This window comes from Schistocerca cancellata, chromosome 4 (assembly GCF_023864275.1).
Source record: "Schistocerca cancellata isolate TAMUIC-IGC-003103 chromosome 4, iqSchCanc2.1, whole genome shotgun sequence".
Classification (NCBI taxonomy): domain Eukaryota; kingdom Metazoa; phylum Arthropoda; class Insecta; order Orthoptera; family Acrididae; genus Schistocerca; species Schistocerca cancellata.
The window spans coordinates 729,620,486-729,641,791 of record NC_064629.1 but is presented as its reverse complement, the minus strand read 5'-3'; the positions used below and the strand labels follow the sequence as shown (position 1 = coordinate 729,641,791).

The following is a 21,306-nucleotide window of genomic DNA, read 5'->3' as shown; positions in this document are numbered from 1 at the left end:
GTCGCTCCACCGCTAACGCAGCCACAACATGCAGCTGCACCAACTTTTCGTCCTTTTGATGCTGCACTGGAAAGCTGGACGGAGTGGTCACGCCAAATTGGATTCCATCTCGCCGCCTACAGAATTCAAGGTAACGAGTGGCAGCATTTTCGTTGTCCTCCGTAGGGGTGCACACGTACCATGTGATAGTCAAATTATTTCCCTGACGCGACGTAGCAACTCTGTCCTACGACGAAATTTTGTCTGCATTAGATGCATATTTCAAAGAATCAGTCAATGTAGTTTCCAAACGGTATACCTTCTTTCGTACAAAACGTACGGCACGTCAGACTAATTGGGAGTGGGTTGCAACCTTGCAAGGCCTTACTAGGGATTGTGCTTTTGAGTGTCAATGTGGACTCCCTTATTCAGATACTATGGTATGTGATGCAATTGCACAGAACGTCTCTGATGTTCGTATAAGGGAACAGATTTTGAAACTAGTCAATCCCTCCCTTCAACAAGTGATGGACATATTGGATCGGCAGGACACACTTGACTTTGCTCAGGAATCATTTGAAACTTCGCCACCCGTGTGTCAGGTTAAACGGCCCGCCGGGCGAGCTGCACGGAACAGTAAACAGTCCTCGCGCCTGGCCGCGCCGCTGCCGCCGGGCTCTCAGCCACGTGTACCGCGCCGGCATGCAAATGCAGTGCTCAAATCATGCCCGCGGTGTGCTACTAGACATTTGCGTGAGAATTGCCCATCACGCCAAGCTATTTGCTTTTACTGTAATAAAAAAGGACATGTTCAAAGTGTTTGCCAGAAAAAGCTCAGATCGGAAACTCAAAATCATTCCAGGTCCTTTGCTTCACGCCGGAATCGGAATCGGACCAAGGATACTCAGGCTCGCAAAACTTTGCCCATGGAAATTCATGTAGTTCATTCCACTCCGCCCAGTGCCACTCTCTCTAACAGTGACTGTGTTCGTCCCACAAATAGTGTGCGTCGACATCGCCGGAACTCCCGCCAAGTCGCAAGTGATTTTGTACCAGTGTCAGTTCACGTTGCACGTGACGGTTGCGCTTGTCATCAGCAGGGCAATAAACATTTTGTGGACTTGGACATTAACGGCACAGTGATACCATTCCAGCTCGATACCGGGGCTGCAGTTTCACTGATCAATCAAGACACTTACAAACTGCTGGGCACACCTCCGTTGCGTGCCGCATCTGTTAAGTTAACTAGCTATTCAGCTCACCAGATCCCTGTGTTAGGACAGTGCAGCCTTCTTGCAACATACAAGGGACAAACAAAACTTGTGTCATTTTACGTCCTTCATTCTTCTTCTGCAGTGAACTTGTTTGGTTTCGATTTATTTCAGTTGTTTAACTTGTCTATAGTAAATCAGGTCCTATCAGTGAACCAGACTGTGCCTTCCGACAGTGTTTCTCGTCTATGTGAAGAATTTGCAGACATTTTTGCACCGGGCCTCGGTTGTGCTAAGAACTATAAAGCACATTTGGAACTGAAAGTAAATGCGCAACCGAAATTTTTCAGAGCACGCAAGGTTCCCCACGCATTGCGTGATGAGGTCGCAAAAACATTACACGATTTGGAATCGCAAGGTGTAATTGAACGTGTGCAGGCTTCTCTCTGGGCATCACCCTTACTAATTTTGCCTAAACCTTAGGGACAATTGAGACTTTGCGTGGACTTCAAGGCAACAGTGAATCCACAACTAGTGTGACTGCAACTTTTCCTTATTCCGCCCGGAAGATCTTTTTGACAAACTGTGCCCGGGTAAATATTTTTCGAAGTTGGACCTAGCAGATGCGTACTTGTAAATACCGGTGGACGAAGAATCCCAGCGCGTTTTGGTGGTTAACACGCATCTTGATTTGTATCGATTCAAACGACTGTCATTCGGGTGTGCACTCGCCCCTGCATTGTTTCAGCAATATCTACAAACTGTTTGTGCGTCGGTCCCTACTGCAGCAAACTATCTGGACGATATTTTGATCTCCGGAAAGACGGAAGAAGAACATTTAGCCACTCTCAGAACATTATTTCAGGTCTTGCGACAAAATGGTCTTCGCTTGCGGAAGGACAAATGTGTGTTTTTTGCTCGTCACTTGCCATACCTGGGACATGTACTCAATGCCCAAGGCATACATCCTAGTCCCGAGCACCTCCCTGCCATTCAAGACTTGCCTTCGCCACAGAATTTGAAGCAGCTACAGAGTGTGCTGGGAAAAATCAACTATTATCATAAATATGTGCCGCATGCCTCTTCCATTTCAGCACCGCTTCATCGCTTACGCCGTAAAGGTGTTCCGTTCGTCTGGACGACGGAATGCGAACGCGCCTTTCGCCAGTTGAAATCAACGTTGCTTTCCAATACTTGCCTTACGCTATTCGATCCCCAGAAGCCCCTTTTATTGATGGTGGATGCATCGGATTTCGGGATCGGTGCTGTGCTTGCGCACAAAGATGGATCGCACGATCGCCCTATTGCCTTTGCGTCCAAATTGCTCTCGTCTGCGCAAAGAAATTATTCACAGATCCAGAAAGAAGCATTGGCTCTCGTATTTGGTGTAACAAAGTTTCATGATTTCTTGTATGGTCGTCACTTTACCATCCTCACAGACCACAAACCTTTGACATCGCTTTTTCATCCGGCCAAGCCTGTACCTCCACGTACAGCGCAGAAATTCATTCGCTGGTCTATTTTCCTCTCGCAGTACCACTACGATATCTTGTATCGGTCCACTGCTAAGCACGGAAACGCCGATGCGTTGTCCCGTTTGCCTGTTGCTGAGGATAGAGCATTCGATTCCTCCGAACTTGCTTGCATGTTCATTGATTCGGAAACCGATGACGTGGTCGAATCGTTTCCGATTGATTTTCGTCGTGTAACTACAGCCACAGCTGCCGACCCTGTCCTTGCTACCGTTCTGCGTTTTGTTGCTACGCAATGGCCCTTGTCAAAGTCACGGACCCGTTGGTTCGCCGATTTTTTGCTCACAAGGAGAGACTTTTTGTTCAACGTGGTGTTTTGCTGTTGCGTTCTGATAATGATCGGTTCAGGGTCGTGGTGCCACGTTCGTTACAGTCCTCTGTCTTACAGCTTCTCCACCAAGGGCATTGGGGTATAGTGAGAACGAAACAACTTGCTTGTCAGCACTGTACTTGGTTCGGAATCGATGCCGCGATTACGAATATGTGCTCTTCTTCCATGGTGTGTGCCAAACAACAATCAGCACCACCGCGGAAATGCTTTGCATGGCCAAAAGCCACTTCCCCTTGGCAACGCTTACACATCGATTTTGCTGGTCCATTCTGGAATGCTCGATGGTTGGTTGTGGTAGATTCATTCCGTAATTTTCCTTTTGCTGTCCGGATGTCTTCCACGACGTCATCTGCCACCATCCAAGCGTTATCTGCTATCTTTTGCATTGAAGGTCTTCCACAGACTATTGTCTCCGACAATGGCCCACAATTCATGTCGGCAGAATTTCAGTCATTCTGCAAGAACAATGGTATTCAACATCTGACGTCCGCGCCGTTTTCACCACAGTCAAACGGTGCCGCTGAACGACTGGTCAGGACTTTCAAGTCACAGATTTTGAAGTTGAAAGAGTCGCATTCTCGGGAGGACGCGTTATTGCTCTTTTTGTCCTCGTATCGCTCTCAGCCCCGAGATGGTCGCTCGCCGGCTGAGTTGCTCCACGGTCGCCCTCATCGAACCTTGATGTCTTTGCTACATCCGCTGCATCAGGTTCCTGTGGAGCGGCAGACACCTGCTTTTGCCCCAGGCGACGTTGTCTACTACCGCCACTATCGAGGTTCACAGCGTGGGCTCGAAGGGCGCATTCTTCGCTGCCTCGGCCGCGCTATGTATCTGGTTTTGGGGGCCTCTGGTGAGGTGCGTCGGCATCTCAATCAGCTGCGCCTCTGTCGTCGCACGGGATCTGCCGATCCCCGTCTGCTTTCAGCGACGGTGCCGTCCGATCAGCGCCCTGGGGACCCATCTACTGGCTCGCCTCGGCCCCAGGTGTTACCGACGCTGCCTTCCATTTTGCCCCAGGGCGACGCGCCGCCGCCGCCTGTTCTCCCGCCGGCGACGCCCGCAGTGGACGCGTCGCTGCAACCGCGCCGGGCGCCTCCCTGGGTCACGCGCCGCCGATCGCTTCCCGTGACCAGTTGTCCTCCGACATGGAACTCTTGCCCGCTCCGGACCGTATGTCGTCTTCACCCGTCGGGTGCCCCGGCCCGATGGAGGTCGACCCTTCGGCCCCTCCCGTCTCTCTGCGGGCGCATACACCGCATGTTGGCGTGCACCCTGGAGCAGGTTTTCAGGCGTTTCCTAGCTCCCCGCGGTCCGAATGGCAGGGTGCGGGTGGCACAGCCTCGCCTGTTGTTAGGCTCCCCACCTCGTTGCATACGTCAACATGGGGTCCTCCCCACGGCGGGCGGAAGCCTTATGCCACAACCGTATGCTGATTTGCGGGGGAGGAATGTGGTGTCACCGCCAGACACCACACTTGCTAGGTGGTAGCATTTAAATCGGCCGCGGTCCGTTAGTATACGTCGGACCCGCGTGTCGCCACAAGTGATTGCAGATCGAACGCCGCCACACGGCAGGTCTAGAGAGACTTCCTAGCACTCGCCCCAGTTGTACAACAGACTTTGCTAGCGATAGTTCACTGACAAAATACGCTCTCATTTGCTGAGACGATAGTTAGCATAGCCTTCAGCTACGTCATTTGCTACGACCTAGCAAGGCGCCACTACCAGTTACTATTGATATTGTGAATAATGTACAGTCAAGAGCGACGTTCACCATTTATGGATTAAAGTTAAGTATTCCACCAGCTACGTCCGTTTTTCTAAATTCTATTTTCCTTTACCTGTTTTAGACCTCACGCCAGCCTGCGTGAGCTAAAACGCGTGCCTTTCGGCTTCCTCTAATAACACGGTGTTGGCTCTCCTGCGAACCCACAACAGTTTAAGTAGTTCTAAGTCTAGGGGACTGATGACCTCAGGTGTCAAGTCCCATAGTGCTTAGAGCCATTTGAACCATTACCAACTATGTTTCTTTTATTAAGCATTTGGAGGCTGCGAATCCCCACAAAAACAAAACAAAAACTTAAATCCATCACCTATTTTAAAACTTTCGAACTGGTTGTCAGTAGTGAAACGGATCGATAGTCGTCACGATCTCTCCTATTATATGTCATAAAAGAGCGGTCTACCAGTGGCATACTTTAGTCTGTCTGGAAGGATACCATGTGAAAAAGAGTACCATGTGAAAGCGACTTATTAAATTTTGGGTGAGTGCAATGACTATAATAATTTGTACTCCTAAATGAACAAATCACTTCTTCTGGAATGGAATCCAGTTGGAATGTCGTATTATTACGATCTGACGTGATGCAACAAACACAATGAAAACTATAATCATGCTTGCGTTCATTCTAGGGTAAGCTACATTCTGTTGTACTCAAGTTTATATCTAGCATCAGTTCATTCCCAGAGAATACATTTTTGACTCAGCAACAGTGTATTTATGCAAGTGAAAAGCGACTTTACCTATTTGAGCAGGGGCGGCCAAGATTTCGGCTCGCAGACCGTGCCCGGGCTCAAGCGGCAAAATGCTGGGCCTCGTTGCACGTTTCCCCCACCGCCAAACCACGCTTTTTAAGGCGAGAAGGGGGAACGGGGGAAATCTGGTAACGCACCGCATTTAAATAGCAGTGCCGTCGCATGAAACACGACTTGGTTTCATAAATCGCACTTCTAACAACGTAGATCACAAACAAAACAAATTTTCAGTATTATTTAACAAATTTTGGCGCTCTAAAGACAATATAATTTTTACATGTTGCGAACTATATGTGTCTATCAGTTCTGATAGACACATACAATTTCGCGGATTTTCGCACCCAAGTTGCCACGTAATCGTGAGTTATTTGGTTTCAGAAATGAAAAAAGTTCTTTCACATCAGCATGTCGATAGAATTATAGAACTTTTGCAACCTCATTATGGAGACATGGAAATTCTGCCTGAGGAAAGCAATGTAGACGCCCTGGACACTTTTAACGTAACAATATTTATAGATAACTTAGAAGCGGTCTTCTACCCCCCTCTGGTGGTGTGGCTGCTAAAGCGGTTCACCACAAACCACAAACAACAAACAAGAGGATTGCCATGCGCCACCGCCTCTGGCAGACATTCATGGTCCGAAGATGATCTGATATAAAGATCGAAACCGGACACCATTAAAAACGTTAAGCGATCGAGACTGCTTCTAAGTTATTTATAATAATTACAGATCGCTGTTTTTCTATATAAGAACTATGTTCTTTAAAATGGTAATAATATTTGTCATTAAAACTGAAATTACATTGGAGGTCAATCAGTTACATCTGCGCGTGCACAGGGGCGCTTTCAACTGAGACGGCGGATGGTCTCTAAAACAGGTGTAAGATTCACAGTGTCCACAAAAGCTTTGGAAATTTATCCTTGTATTTCACTCAAGGCCCCCTACCACACACGGGTGAGTGATCGAATTACATTTAAGCCTTCTTCACACCTGGTAACAATGGATCGGATGTGAGGCGCCCAGTTTAACTGAGAGTCAAAAATCATCCCCAGAAATCGATCTTGAAGTTCGGCAGGCCCTGTTGTAGAGGCTCATAAGCCCGTTTTATAACAGACGCAGGAACGGTGTCAATACCTCCTATCGGAACACTCCACGCAACTTGTCAAATCTCGCGTTTTCCTTAACGGCAGTGAGCTTAAGGAACCGGAATGCCTTGTCAGAAAGTGCCCCTTCTATAACAGGATTTTCTTTTTAAACGCATCCCAATCGAATCAGAAAGAATTAGTTTCTCACCTTGTAGCGTCTTACTGTCGGCAGTGTGCAGTCAAGTCACTTAAAATGTGAGGTCTGCAACCCATTCCGGACGTTCTAATTTTCGTTCCCGTAATCCCTTTTCCTTCATAAATTCAACAATAACAAGTTTTAACCCAAAAAATCGTTCTGGGCTTGTTGTCTTGACTTGACCAACGTACTTTTCAGTAATATGTAAAGGTTCCATACTCTTCGTTCAGTTCTATCGAAAACTGTTGCAGATGACAGTGCAATAATGCAGACGAATTCATAAATTTTACAACTCATACTACCAATTCCTTCACATGCCGTGTGCCTGAAAATTTAGAACAAAGCGCTCCTTGATGTATTTGAGAATGAATCCCATCTGTCGACCTTTGTAATTATTTGCTCGTTCATTGTCAACTAAAGTTTAAATTCTTTCTGCATGGTGTTGTACGATCATTTCGCAGCAAATCTGCAGTATCCGTCACTTACGCGACTGCATAATAGATATTGAGAATTCTTATCCTTCCTTTCTGTCATTCCCATTCATTCTTAAAGGCTTGTGACGATATATTTCTAGGCTGCCCTTTTTTTTTTTTTAAGCATCCACTGAACATGTGAACGTCCTTCGTACCACAGTCAAACAGCGCTTACACCGAAATTCTGACGAAGTGAAGAGAGCTGTGCCGACCGGGAACTGCCACACCGCAACACTAAATGAAAATTCGTGCTGTACCGAGTACTTCGGGGAAGGAGAGAGCACAGCCGAGAAAGTTCGAACTGTGGCCCGCACAACCTGCCCGCGTGAAGTTTGGCAGGCCGTGGCCGGCCCTGTTGTAGAAGCTCATATGCCCGTATTGTAACAGACGCAGGAACTGTGCCAACACCTCGTAGCGGAACACTGCACGCAACTTCTCAAATCACACGCGTCGTTGCCAAGACACAGTTTCATCGCAAACCATTCCCTCCTCTTGCTAGGAAGCGACGTCGCCCCTCATTTGTGTAACCCAAACGCGTTCTCGTTGTTTCTTGCCAGTTCAGACACGCATTTGTTGGCTGCAGCGTGACTTGCTAGAGCGAGGTTGAGCTCCTTATTAACAAATCCCTTATTCTATGCTTGCGAATCTGCCCACAGAAGCGAAACATTTGCTATTATACACTTTTAATCGGTAGCTCTTAGCAACATGGAAGATGCAGGTAATAATTCCAATTCTGAAAAGTGGTAAAGATCCAAATGTGGCCTCTAATTATCGACCCACTGCTTTGTCGTCGTGTGTTGCCAAAACTCTGGAACGAATGGTTAACAGCAGATTGGAATGGTGGCTTGAAAATCGCAATTGATACGTAGGGCTCAATACGGCTTCAAAAAGGCAAAGGGACTATGGACAATCACTATTTGTTTGCTAGGGATATTAAGTCAGCTTTTGAAATGAAACAAACAGTGGTCGCTGCCTTTCTGGACGTTAAGGGAGCGTACGATCACTTTCACATACCAGCTATCTTGGACAAACTGTCGGAATTCGGAATTCCTCCATAGATGATTTATGGCATCAATACCATGGTCGCTCAAAGAACCATCTACGTCCGTTACAAAGGAAACATGATCGGACCTTTTCTTGTCTCCCAGGACTTGCCTCAGAGTGCAATTTCAAGTCCCTTCCTGTATATTCTGTATGCGCGTGATCTAGAGCGAATAATCACTCCCCCCACAAAGATACTGCAGTATGCAGAAGATGCCTATGTTATTTCACTGCCGCTTCGTATCGTCAGGCCAAAATGGCATTACTCACAACCATTGCTTATAATGATGAATGGCTGTTTACTAACGGGCTGGAGATTTCGGCTGAGAAATCAGTAATCGTCCTCTTTTATAAGTCGACATCGGCTCGCATTGATGGTCACTTAAGCTGGGCACCTCACATCCGATCCATTGTTGTCATGTGTGAAAAAGGTTTAAATGTAATTCGATCACTTACCCGTGTATGGTGGAGAGCGAACCAGAGTAGTTTACTCACCATGTACCAGGGGATTATTCGATCTCGGCTAGACTGTAGCTGTCAACTGTAGCACAATGCGTCAAAGGTTCATCTCACAAAACTAGGTACTCTTCAATACAGAGTCATTCGTACCTCTCTTGGAGCCATGCGTCCGACGACCATCAACGCTCTTTTGGTGGAAGCAGGGGAGATGCCCTTGGGCATTACACGCCAAATGCTATTGGATAAATTCTACACTACTGGTCATTAAAATTGCTACACCAAGAAGAAATGCAGATGATAAACGGGTACTCATTGGACAAATATATTATACTAGAACTGACATGTGATTGCATTTTCACGCAATTTGGGTGCATAGATCCTGAGAAATCAGTACCCAGAACAACCACCTCTGGCCGTAATAACGGCCTTCATACGCCTGGGCATTGAGTCAAACAGAGCTTGGATGGCGTGTACAGGTACAGCTGCCCATGCAGCTTCAACACGATACCACAGTTACCAAGGGTAGTGACTGGCGTATTGTGACGAGCCAGTTGCTCGGCCACCATGGACCAGACGTTTTCAGTTGGTGAGAGATCTGGAGAGTGTGCTGACCAGGGCAGCAGTCGAACATTTTCTGTATCCAGAAAGTCCCGTAAAGGGCCTGCAACACGCGGTCGTGCATTATCCTGCTGAAATGTAGGGTTTCGCAGGGATCCAATGAAGGGTAGAGCCACGGGTCGTAACACATCTGCAATGTAATGTCCACTGTTCAAAGTGCCGTCAATGCGAACAAGAGGTGACCAAGACGTGTAACCTATGGCACCCCATACCATCACGCCGGGTGATACGCCAGTATGGCGATGACGAATACACGCTTCCAACGTGCGTTCACCGCGATGGCGCCAAACACGGATGCGACAATCATGATGCTGTAAACAGAATCTGGATTCATCCGAAAAAATGACGTTTTGCCAATCGTCCACCCAGGTTCGTCGTTGAGTACACCATCGCAGGCGCTTCTGTCTGTGATGCAGCGTCAAGGGTAACCGCAGCCACGGTCTCCGAGCTGATAGTCCATGCTGCTGCAAACGTCGTCGAACTGTTCGTGCAGATGGTTGTTGTCTTGCAAACGTCCCCATCTGTTGACTCAGGGATCGAGACGTGGCTGCACGATCCTTTACAGCCACAGCGGATAAGATGCCTGTCATCTCGACTGCTAGTGATACGAGGCCGTTGGGATCCAGCACGGCGTTCCGTATTACCCTCCTGAACCCACCGATTCCATATTCTGCTAACAGTCATTAAATCTCTACCAACGCGAGCAGACTTCGCCTGAAGATGGCAAGTAAAAAACTTGCTGAAACGTTGCCGGAGAACAACTCATTGACTCGACTGTCAACCAGAGAAAATATCATCGTTATTAACATTCCTTATCTTTATTCTTCACGGCAACATATCTGCAGCCTTCTGCCGCCCGAAGGCTCCGAATTGTAGCGTGTAACATGGTATGTGTAACGCAACTACGTCAGTAAGTGAGAAACAGGGTTTTGTAATCGAGTTTCGAATTCGAAGAGTTCGTCCACACATGGAGCACCGTCTCCTTCAGCATGACAAGGCCAGACCCATATGAGCGCTGCGACACCTGCAATAATCCGACGCCTTGGGTTCACTGGCATTGAGCATCTTCCATCCAGTCGCGACTAGGCCTTACCCGAATTTCATCTGTTTCCAAAACTGAAAGAAAACCTTCGAGGACTTCACTTTGGTAGTGAAAAAGCGGTGCAAGCAGAGATGAGATTGTGGCTCCATCAATAACGTCAAACAGTCTACAGTGACGGTATCAACAAACTGGTCTCTCCTCGGGAGAAATTTATTCATCGACAGGGTGACTAAATAAATATGTAGACATGAAGTATAAAGATGTAGAACGTTGATAACGTTTGCTTATAAAAATTCTGAGGTATTACTTTTCAGCTCTTCCTCGTATATGCTAATTATTTTTTCTTTATCTGAAAGTATCCACACTATTCTACTGAAGGAAAAGCCAGTCTCATACCTCTATTTTCGCTATTGAGGACTTTTAGCCCATACTCCCGTTCATGAAATGATTAATCATTCTTAAGGGCCTACCTTTTTCAAATTGTGCCATCGTGTCTCTGCTCTACAAAAATTTTCGTGTTTTAGAAAAGTCACTTAAGTTCAGTAGTCAGTCAATGGATGTTCCCAAAAATATTTACCTCTGTCTTAAATCTTTTTTCTTTTGTAATACACTCCTGGAAATTGAAATAAGAACAGCGTGAATTCATTGTCCCATGAAGGGGAAACTTTATTGACACATTCCTGGGGTCAGATACATCACATGATCACACTGACAGAACCACAGGCACATAGACACAGGCAACAGAGCATGCACAATGTCGGCACTAGTACAGTGTATATCCACCTTTCACAGCAATGCAGGCTGCTATTCTCCCATGGAGACGATCGTACAGATGCTGGATGTAGTCCTGTGGAACGGCTTGCCATGCCATTTCCACCTGGCGCCTCAGTTGGACCAGCGTTCGTCCTGGACGTGCAGACCGCGTGAGACGACGCTTCATCCAGTCCCAAACATGCTCAATGGGGGACAGATCCGGAGATCTTGCTGGCCAGGGTAGTTGACTTACACCTTCTAGAGCACGTTGGGTGGCACGGGATACATGCGGACGTGCATTGTCCTGTTGGAACAGCAAGTTCCCTTGCCGGTCTAGGAATGATAGAACGATGGGTTCGATGACGGTTAGGATGTACCGTGCACTATTCAGTGTCCCCTCGACGATCACCAGTGGTGTACGGCCAGTGTAGTAGATCGCTCCCCACACCATGATGCCGGGTGTTGGCCCTGTGTGCCTCGGTCGTATGCAGTCCTGATTGTGGCGCTCACCTGCACGGCGCCAAACACGCATACGACCATCATTGGCACCAAGGCAGAAGCGACTCTCATCGCTGAAGACGACACGTCTCCATTCGTCCCTCCATTCACGCCTGTCGCGACACCACTGGAGGCGGGCTGCACGATGTTGGGGCGTGAGCGGAAGACGGCCTAACGGTGTGCGGGACCGTAGCCCAGCTTCATGGAGACGGTTGCGAATGGTCCTCGCCGATACCCCAGGAGCAACAGTGTCCCTAATTTGCTGGGAAGTGGCGGTGCGGTCCCCTACGGCACTGCGTAGGATCCTACGGTCTTGGCGTGCATCTGTGCGTCGCTGCGGTCCGGTCCCAGGTCGACGGGCACGTGCACCTTCCGCCGACCACTGGCGACAACATCGATGTACTGTGGAGACCTCACGCCCCACGTGTTGAGCAATTCGGCGGTACGTCCACCCGGCCTCCCGCATGCCCACTATACGCCCTCGCTCAAAGTCCGTCAACTGTACATACGGTTCACGTCCACGCTGTCGCGGCATGCTACCAGTGTTAAAGACTACGATGGAGCTCCGTATGCCACGGCAAACTGGCTGACACTGACGGCGGCGGTGCACAAATGCTGCGCAGCTAGCGCCATTCGACGGCCAACACCGCGGTTCCTGGTGTGTCCGCTGTGCCGTGCGTGTGATCATTGCTTGTACAGCCCTCTCGCAGTGTCCGGAGCAAGTATGGTGGGTCTGACACACCGGTGTCAATGTGTTCTTTTTTCCATTTCCAGGAGTGTATGTAAGAACATATACGTAGAATGTGCGATTCCTTTGTACAGGGTGTTTCCGCAAGAGTGTGCAGAAATGTAAAAGGACATACAGAATGGTCCACTGAACAATTCGAGGTAGGGAACCTGTGATTGGAGAAGTCGACTTAAGGAGATATGGAAGTAAACTTGTCTACCGCTTTGTCTAGCATTACTGCTTTCCAGCTTATTTACAACTAACATGAGTACAAGTTTACACGTTATGTGCTGTTTATTTACATATACATTCATTATTTCCTGCAAGGAAACAAGGAGGACGAGCCTGGTAACTGGGACGTTATGTTGCAGGATTCGTTTACTTTACTTATCCATAAGGTGCCTCTGTTGCATCGTATTTACATTGTCTCTTGGCTGTTCGTGAGAGGATGTAGATACAGCATGACGGTGCACCGTCTCACTTCAGTGTCAATGTCCGCAACCATTTCAGTGCTGTATTTCCTGGCCGCTGGATTGGAAGGAGAGGTCCTATTCCATGGCCTGCGAGATCACCTGACCTGAATCCCCTTCATCATTCCCTATGGGGATATCTAAAGTCACTTGTGTATTAGACGCCTGTGGATACAGAGGTGGAAGTAGTTGCCAGAATTGTAGCTGCCTGTGATGTGATTCGAAACACACCAGGGATATTTGTCAGGGTGCGTCACAGTCTTCTTCGCTGATGTCACGCTTGCATTGAGGGTGATGGCCGTCAGTTTCAGCACATTTTGTAAGATATAGTATTTAGTCAATGACGGTAACTAACGTAAATAAAAAGGTACACAGTAGTGTGATTTTATTCCTATTATCTCCGTAAGCTGGCTTCTCCGACCCAAGGTTCCCTGCCTCAAATTGTTCCGTGGAGCATCCTCTATGTCCCGTTAAGTTTTGCATGCTCTCATGGAAACACCCTGTATACAAGTCAATAACGTACGCTTATTTCAACAGACTGATGTGCGGAAGAGAGCATCTTTGCGTCATTTGAAACTATGCGTGAACATTTTACATTCGCGTGAACTGATCAGTTCCCGATTCTATTATTGAACGAATTCCGCAGCTTTGGCTACCGTTCGACGGAATGCCACAGCCGACAATGGATAATTTTAAATTTTATCTTTGTAACAGATCTGTATCAAACTTTTAGAATCCTTTTGATCTAAAGATGAGAAGGCAAACATCTACGGTGCCCATAGGAATTACATTATGCTTGGAAAGGTCTTGTTTCAGATCGGACCAGCGTTTAGGTATCCGGTATTTGTTAGCAGTAACGGAATTGTATTAGTCTGAGAATTTGGTTTGTATAAGCATTAGTTATATACGGCTTAAATATTACACTTTTTTCTGATGATTTCTTTATACGAGGGTCACTCAAAAAGAAATGCACACTATTTTTTTTATCCATCTTTTATTCTACATGTTTGAAAGTTTTAAGTGTGTAGACACAACCTTTAGGAACAATATTTTCATTTCTCCACATAATTTACATCCCTGTCAACTGCCTTACGCCATCTTGGAACCAGCGCCTATATATCCGCACGGTAAAATTCTGGACCAACCTGTTGGAGCCACTGTTTGGCAGCGTGCACAAGAGAGTCATCATCTTCAGACCTTGTTCCACGAAGAGAGTCTTTCAGTTTCCCAAAGAGATGATAGTCACGTGGAGCCAGGTCAGGACTGTAAGGCGGGTGTTTCAGTGTTTTCCATCCGAGTTTTGTGATCGCTTCCATGGTTTTTTGACTGATATGTGGCCGTGCATTGTCGTGCAACAGCAAAACATCCTACTTTTGCCGATATGGTCGAACACGACTCACTCGAACTTGAAGTTTCTTCAGCGTCGTCACATATGCATCAGAATTTATGATGGTTCCACTTGGCATGACGTCCACAAGCAAGGCTCCTTCGGAATCGAAAATCACCGTAGCCATAACTTTTCCAGCAGAAGGTGTGGTTTTGAATTTTTTATTCTTGGCTGAATTTGCATGATGCCACTCCACTGATTGCCCCTTCGTCTCTGGTGAAAAATGATGGAGCCATGTTTCATCACCTGTCACAATTCTTCCAAGAAATTCATCTCCACCATTCTCTTACTGTTCCAAAAGTTCGCTGCGTACCGTTTATCTTGTTTCTATGTGAGCCACTGTCAACATCCTGGGAAACCACCTGTCACAAACCTTTTTTAACGCCAACACTTTCAGCATTCTGCAAACACTTCCTTCCCCTATCCCAACGTAGTGTGACAATTCGTTCAATGTGATGCGTCTGTCAGCAGTCACCAATTCGTTAACTCTCTGCACATTGTCTGGAGTGTGTGCAGTACGAGGCCTGCCACTGCAAGGACAATCCCCAATATTACCGTGACCGCTTTTATCACGTAACGTGCTTGCCCACCAACTAACTGTACTGCGATCGACAGCAGCACCTGCATACACCTTTTTCAACCTCTTGAGGATGTTTCCCACTGTCTCGTTTTCACAGTATAGGAATTCTATGACAGCACGTTGCTTCTGACGAACGTCAAGTGTAGCAGCCATCTTAAAGACATGCTGGGACGGCGCCACTCACGGGAACAGGTTGAACTAAGTTTGAAAACAAGCGGGAAGGCTGTATCTACACACTGTAAAACTTTCACCCATGTAGAATTAAAACTGTATTTTTACAAAAATAGTGTGCATTTCTTTTGGAGTGACCCTCGTAATACATTTTTCTGTCCAGCAGTGTTCGTTAATGAGCAACTTTTCTCAGTAACCCCTGCCATATTATAGCTGAAGATTCTAAGAGGCCGTGAAATATAAGACTGAACAGCACAGAGAAGAGCAAAAGCAAATGAGCAGCAAGTAATGATTCACAAGTTTACCTTGGGAAGGGACGTCGTTGCATTCATGCGCAAGCGTGGCGGCAGTCTTCTTCACTGTCGAACCTGCAACACACAAGAAGCTGACTAGAACTCTTCCCATAGACTGCTGCTCCACTCCACAGCATGAGCCTGATCTCTCTACAGACCTACAGGTTTTCGGACAATGGGTATATTTATAGAGTAATGCAGATACAACGTTGAGCTGCTCGCAGATCGTAACGCGCAGTCAGACAGAGAGGTAAGCGAAACCCGGATGGAGTCCGCAAGACGGATTGACGGCCGTAGGCTAGTATACCAGGGAGCTTCAGTGTGATTTTTATGCGGTTTCTCACGATCGTTTAGGTAAATTTTTGACTGTCCCCGATTCGCAGACAGGTGGCACGCACGATTTCTTCCCTTAGAAGAAAGGCACCCGGCTACAAAGTTAAATAATAATATAAAATGTGTAAAATCCTGAAAAAGCAGACTCCTACTAGACGCGACAAACTCTCGGGAAAAGAGAATGCAGATATAATGCTGGCACATAACCATCACGGATTCAGAAAATATCGTCCTTGTGAAACACGACCAGCTCTTTATTCGCACTTAGTAATGAGTGCTATCGACTGGAGATCTCAAACTTATTCCATATTTCCAGATTTCCGGAAGGCCTTTGACACCGTTTCTCACAAAATATTTCTAATAAAATAGAGTACTGGACGTGGTAAACACCATGGAAAAGAAAATGCAGATATATATTGACACACAGTCAGCACTAATTAAGAAAATACCGTTCTTGTGAAACACAACTAGCTTTTTATTCGCACGAAGTAATAAGTGCTATTGAGAAGGGATCTCAGATTGATTCCATAATTCTAAACTTCCGGAAGGCTTTTGACACCGTTTATCACAAAATACGTCTAAGCAAATAGCGTGCCTATGGAATATCACTTCAGTTGTGCGACTGGATTTGTAATTTCCTTTCAGGAAGGTCATACTACATAGTAATCAACGGAAATCATCGAGTAAAACATAAGCGACATCCGGAATTTCCCAAGGAAGATCTCTGCTGTTCCTAATCTATAGATACAATTTAGGAGACAATCTGAGCAGCTCCTTTAGACTGTTTGCAGATGATACTGTCATTTGTCGTCTGGTAGAGTCATCAGAAGATCAAAACCAATTGAAAAGGACGTAGACACTATATCTGTACGGGGCGAGAAGTGGCAATTGTCTCTGAATAAGGGAGAATGTGAGGTCATCCACATGAGTACGAAGAGAAATCCGTTAAATTTCGGTTACACGATATAACACACAATTTTAAAGGCTATCAATTCAACTAAATACGTGGGAATTACAACTATGAGTAACTTAAGTTGGAACGATCACATAGATAATGTGGTAAAGAAGGAAAACCAACAACCACGTTTTATTGGAAGGACACTTACAAGATGCAACAGGTCTACTAAAGAAACTACCTACACTATTCTTGTTCATCCTCTGTTAGAGTACTGCTGCGCGGTGTGAGACCCTTTCCAGATGGGCCTGACGGAGGAGATAGAAAAAGACCAAAGAGAGGCAACTCGTTTTGTATTATTGCTAAATAGAGGAGCAAGCGTCACGGATATTATAAACGAGATGGAGCGGCAATCGTTAAAACAAAGGCATTTCAGTTGTGAGGAGATATTTTCAAGAAATTTCAATCACCAACTTTCTTCTCTGAATGTGAAAATATTTTACTGTCTCCAACCTACCTAGGGAGAAGGGATCATCGAAATAAATATAAGAAAAATCAGAGCTCGTATAGACAGATTTAAGTGTTCATTTTCCCAGCGCGCTGTTCGAGAGTCGAACTGTAGAGAAATAGTCTGAAGGAGGTTCGAAGAACCCTCTGCCAGGCACTTAAGTGTGAACTGCAGAGTATTGACCTAGATGTAAAGTTGGACCTGGAAGGTACAACAGACTGTGCTACTAACAGTGAAGAGTTCTTTACGCCCACGAGGCAAGAATTTAATAGGAGGCAGGTCGTCCTTTTGCAGCGACTGAGGAAGCGTTGCAACGAGGCATTGTGCCACGGAGGTTTATGATACCGTAAATGCGCCGGAAGGTCTCGAGGCCGTAAAGCCTCTCCATATATGGTGGCACTAGACGTCTTCGACGACAATGGGTGGTACTGCAAGACAGTCAAGGAGATAACATTGGGCTCTCACAGCTGATTTAGTATTTTGTAACAATACGACGCTGCTGTAAAGAGTCTCTGTGACAATCTTAATGAGACTCAAGAGTCCTGAGTTTCCTCACTGATACATAGCCATCTGACATGATCGCGACGTAAGTTTGTGCAGTGGCGCTTCTCCCATGTTACGTCAGTCATTTCCCAGTCATCATTTCTGCTTCGTTTGTTTCTATTGAAGGTGGCTAGGGTAACATCCACACGCTAGAAACATAATATACACTAATATCACCGCTGTGTGGGTTCAACAATTCATCTACGTCTACATTACTACTTTGCAGTTCACACTTAAGTGTTGTCAGAGGGTTCATAGACCGATATTCAGGCTATTTCTCGACCTTTCCATTCCTGAATAGCACTTGAGTAAAATGAACACCTTGTGCGAGCTTTGTTTTATTTTATTACGGTGGTCATTTTTCCCTATGAAAATCAATAAAATATTCACACATTCGAAGGAGAAAACTGATAACTAAAATTCGGTGTAAAGATCTCACCGCAGCGGAAAAGGCCTTTGTTTTATTGACTGCAACCCCAGCTCTCGTATATCTTAGACATTCTCCCCCATATTTCGCGATAATACAAAACGAGCTGCCCTTCTTTGAACTTTTTCGTTTTCCTCCATCAATCCAATCTGATAACGATTCCACACCACACAGCTATACTCCAAAAGAGGACGTAAAACCGTAATGTAGACTGTCTCTTTAGTGGGTTTGTTCCATCTACTAAGTGCTCTGCCAATAAAACGCAGTCTTTGGTTCGCCTTCCCCATTTTATATGTGATGGTTCCAGTTTTAATCGTTCGTAATAGTTGAGCCGACAACTTTTAAATTTGTGTGATTTATCCTGTAATCATAATTTAACCGATTTTTTTAATACTCGTGTGGAGGACCTCACGCTTTTTGTTTAGGGTCAATTGTCACTTTTCGCGCCATACAAATATCTTGTCGAAATCATTTTACACTTTGATTTGATCTTCTGAAGACTTTACTAGACGATAAACAACAACTAACAATCTAAGAGGACTACTGAAATTGTCTCCTAACTCGTTTAATTTCAGTAGATTAACAGCACTAGAGGGCCCATAACAATTCCTCCGGGAACCTCAAAAATTACATCTGTTTCATTAGAGGACTTCCCGTCAATTACAACGAACTGTGATCTTTATGACAGAAGGTTAACCATCTAGTCGTACAGTTGAGACGATACACAGGCACGCATTTGATTAGAAGCCACTTGTGAAGAGCGTTGTCTTCTAGAAATCTAAAAATACGCAATAAACTTGAGACCTTCTGTTGATAGTACTCATTACTTTATGTGAATAAAGAGCCAATGCCGTTTCACAATAGCCATATTTTCTGAATGTGTGCTGGTTGTGTCACAATATGTCATTTCCATAAAGGTATTTCGTAATATCTGAACACAATCTATGTTTCAAAATCCTTCAGATGCTGTCCTAGTGCTCAGTGGAAGCAGGTTTCGTTAATAAACACGCGGGTGTTTCCTACGCGGCTTCTACCAACATAGCCTTCTGTTCCATCTGAAATCATCTCGGTGTCGACTGAAGGTTAAACTCTTCGAGATGATGATAGTACTGTTACCTTTAGTGTTTGCTATCCATTCCCCCGCCCTCCCCACGCACCACTCCAACTTGAATTGGCGCAGAGTGCGGAAACTAGACTCGCTTTCGGGAAGAGCAAGACGAATACCTCCATCAAATACCCAAATCAGATTTAGGTTCTCCTAATTTCCTAGAGGTGATTGCTTCAACAATGTCATGGCCGAATTTTTCCCTATCCATTTCCACGTGAGCTAGTGCTCTGTCGCTAATGACATCGGCGCAGACGGGACGTTAAGCTCTAACCTCCTTTCTTCTACTCGAATTTACTGTTGATCTGTGAGTTTCTACAAGCAGAAGTACTTTCTTGTATATCTTAGTCCACTACGTGTCACAGTATTTTATTAATATAATTCTTACTCTCTCCGAACACATGAATACTGACGGAAATCGGCTATTTCTTTTAATCAGTGTTCGCCGCTTGCCACGCAATTTTCGTACATTGTGAAGTGTGCGCTTTCTGCTTCCTGCTACATAATGAGAAATTTTCACAGTACGACCTTCTCTCGTCGGAAGTATTTGACTACAACGCAAGGAAGAAAAGAAAGCAGGCTCGACGTTAGGCTCATTGGAAATATCTCTCAAATAGAAGAGAGTGGTGAAACGACTAGGTCGTGGTCTTCATACAGGTGCCAATCGTCTTGGGTACAACTTTTATGTAACCTGATAATTAGCAGTCGCTAATCGAAACGGGTTGAGGGATTAACTCAAATTGGAACTAAAACTACTGTTTGATTAAAAATGCCCACATTGTTTTCTTAGGATTGTTCTTGTGGGGGTTATTTGTCATAGCCTTCTCCCGGATGATTAGTGAAATGTGTATCTGTAGTGCTCGGAATACGCTGGTCATTACTTATACCACGAGATATGTTACTGGTGATTGTGGAAATGGAAGAAAGGGAGATTTTTTCCTCATAATTTGTGGAGCCATCTGAATCGAAACTACCCGTCCTTGAATGCGTCGCTATATATTGTTTCCAGAACACTTTTTCTTAAGCTAACTAAAAACATTTGCCACATTATACATGTTAGAGTACTGTATTACCGCAAATAACCCGAATGGCCTGACAAGTTAATCAAAAAAATGGTTCAAATGGCTCTGAGCACTATGGGACGCAACTTCTGCGGTCACCAGTCCCCTAGAACTTAGAACTACTTAAACATAACTAACCTAAGGACATCACACACATCCATGCCCGAGGCAGGATTCGGAGGAGGAGGAGATTAGTGTTTAACGTCCCGTCGACAACGAGGTCATTAGAGACGGAGCGCAAGCTCGGGTGAGGGAAGGATGGGGAAGGAAATCGGCCGTGCCCTTTCAAAGGAACCATCCCGGCATTTGCCTGAAGCGATTTAGGGAAATCACGGAAAACCTAAATCAGGATGGCCGGAGACGGGATTGAACCGTCATCCTCCCGAATGCGAGTCCAGTGTGCTAACCACTGCGGGCAGGATTCGAACCTGCGACCTTAGCGGTCGCGCGGTTCCAGACTGTAGCGCCTAGAACCGCTTGGGGAGAGCTTTACACATTGATAGTGAGGTCAACTACTCAGAAGAATTTTACTCACGGCGAAGAGTGAATGGGTTATTAAGAGCCATTTTCAGATAAACCGAAGTGAAGACAATTTGGTAGTGAGGCCTCCACCTCAGTCTTTTGGTGGCAGGAGGATTTGGATGTTAGGGTGTGCACCGCAGTGACGATCGACGGCAGCCTACTGAGATTCTTGTGGTTGAAGATGGCGCGAAATGATATATTGCGACGCGTTGACCGTCAGCTAGAGCCTCTCTACCGCCAACTAGTCTGACGTGCAACAGTCGACAGATCTTGAACTGCAACCCCTGCCTCTGTCCCCCTTGCAACCTGGACACGCATTCGTGAGGACAACGATTTGCTGGATTTCTGTAACCGAGCGGTTCTAGGCCCTTCAGTCCGGAACCGCGCTACTGCTACGATCGCAGGTTCGAATCCTGCCTCGGGTATGCATGTGTGTGATGTCCTTAGGTTAGTTAGGTTTAAGTAGTTCTAAGTCTAGGGGACTGATGACCTCAGATGTTAAGTCCCATAGTGCTCAGAGCCATTTGAAC

At 46.0% G+C, this 21,306-nt stretch overlaps 1 protein-coding gene across 1 annotated transcript in view; it reads right to left on the bottom strand.

The window, feature by feature from the left end:
• Positions 1-21,306, bottom strand: part of LOC126183713 (kunitz-type serine protease inhibitor dendrotoxin E-like) — a 51,641-nt gene that overhangs the window by 7,073 nt on the left and 23,262 nt on the right. Inside the window, exon 3 of the mRNA XM_049925900.1 lies at positions 15,395-15,457. Within this exon, the coding sequence (XP_049781857.1) occupies positions 15,418-15,457 (40 nt within the window). The 3' untranslated portion in view covers positions 15,395-15,417. The remainder of the gene's footprint in view (positions 1-15,394; positions 15,458-21,306) is intronic.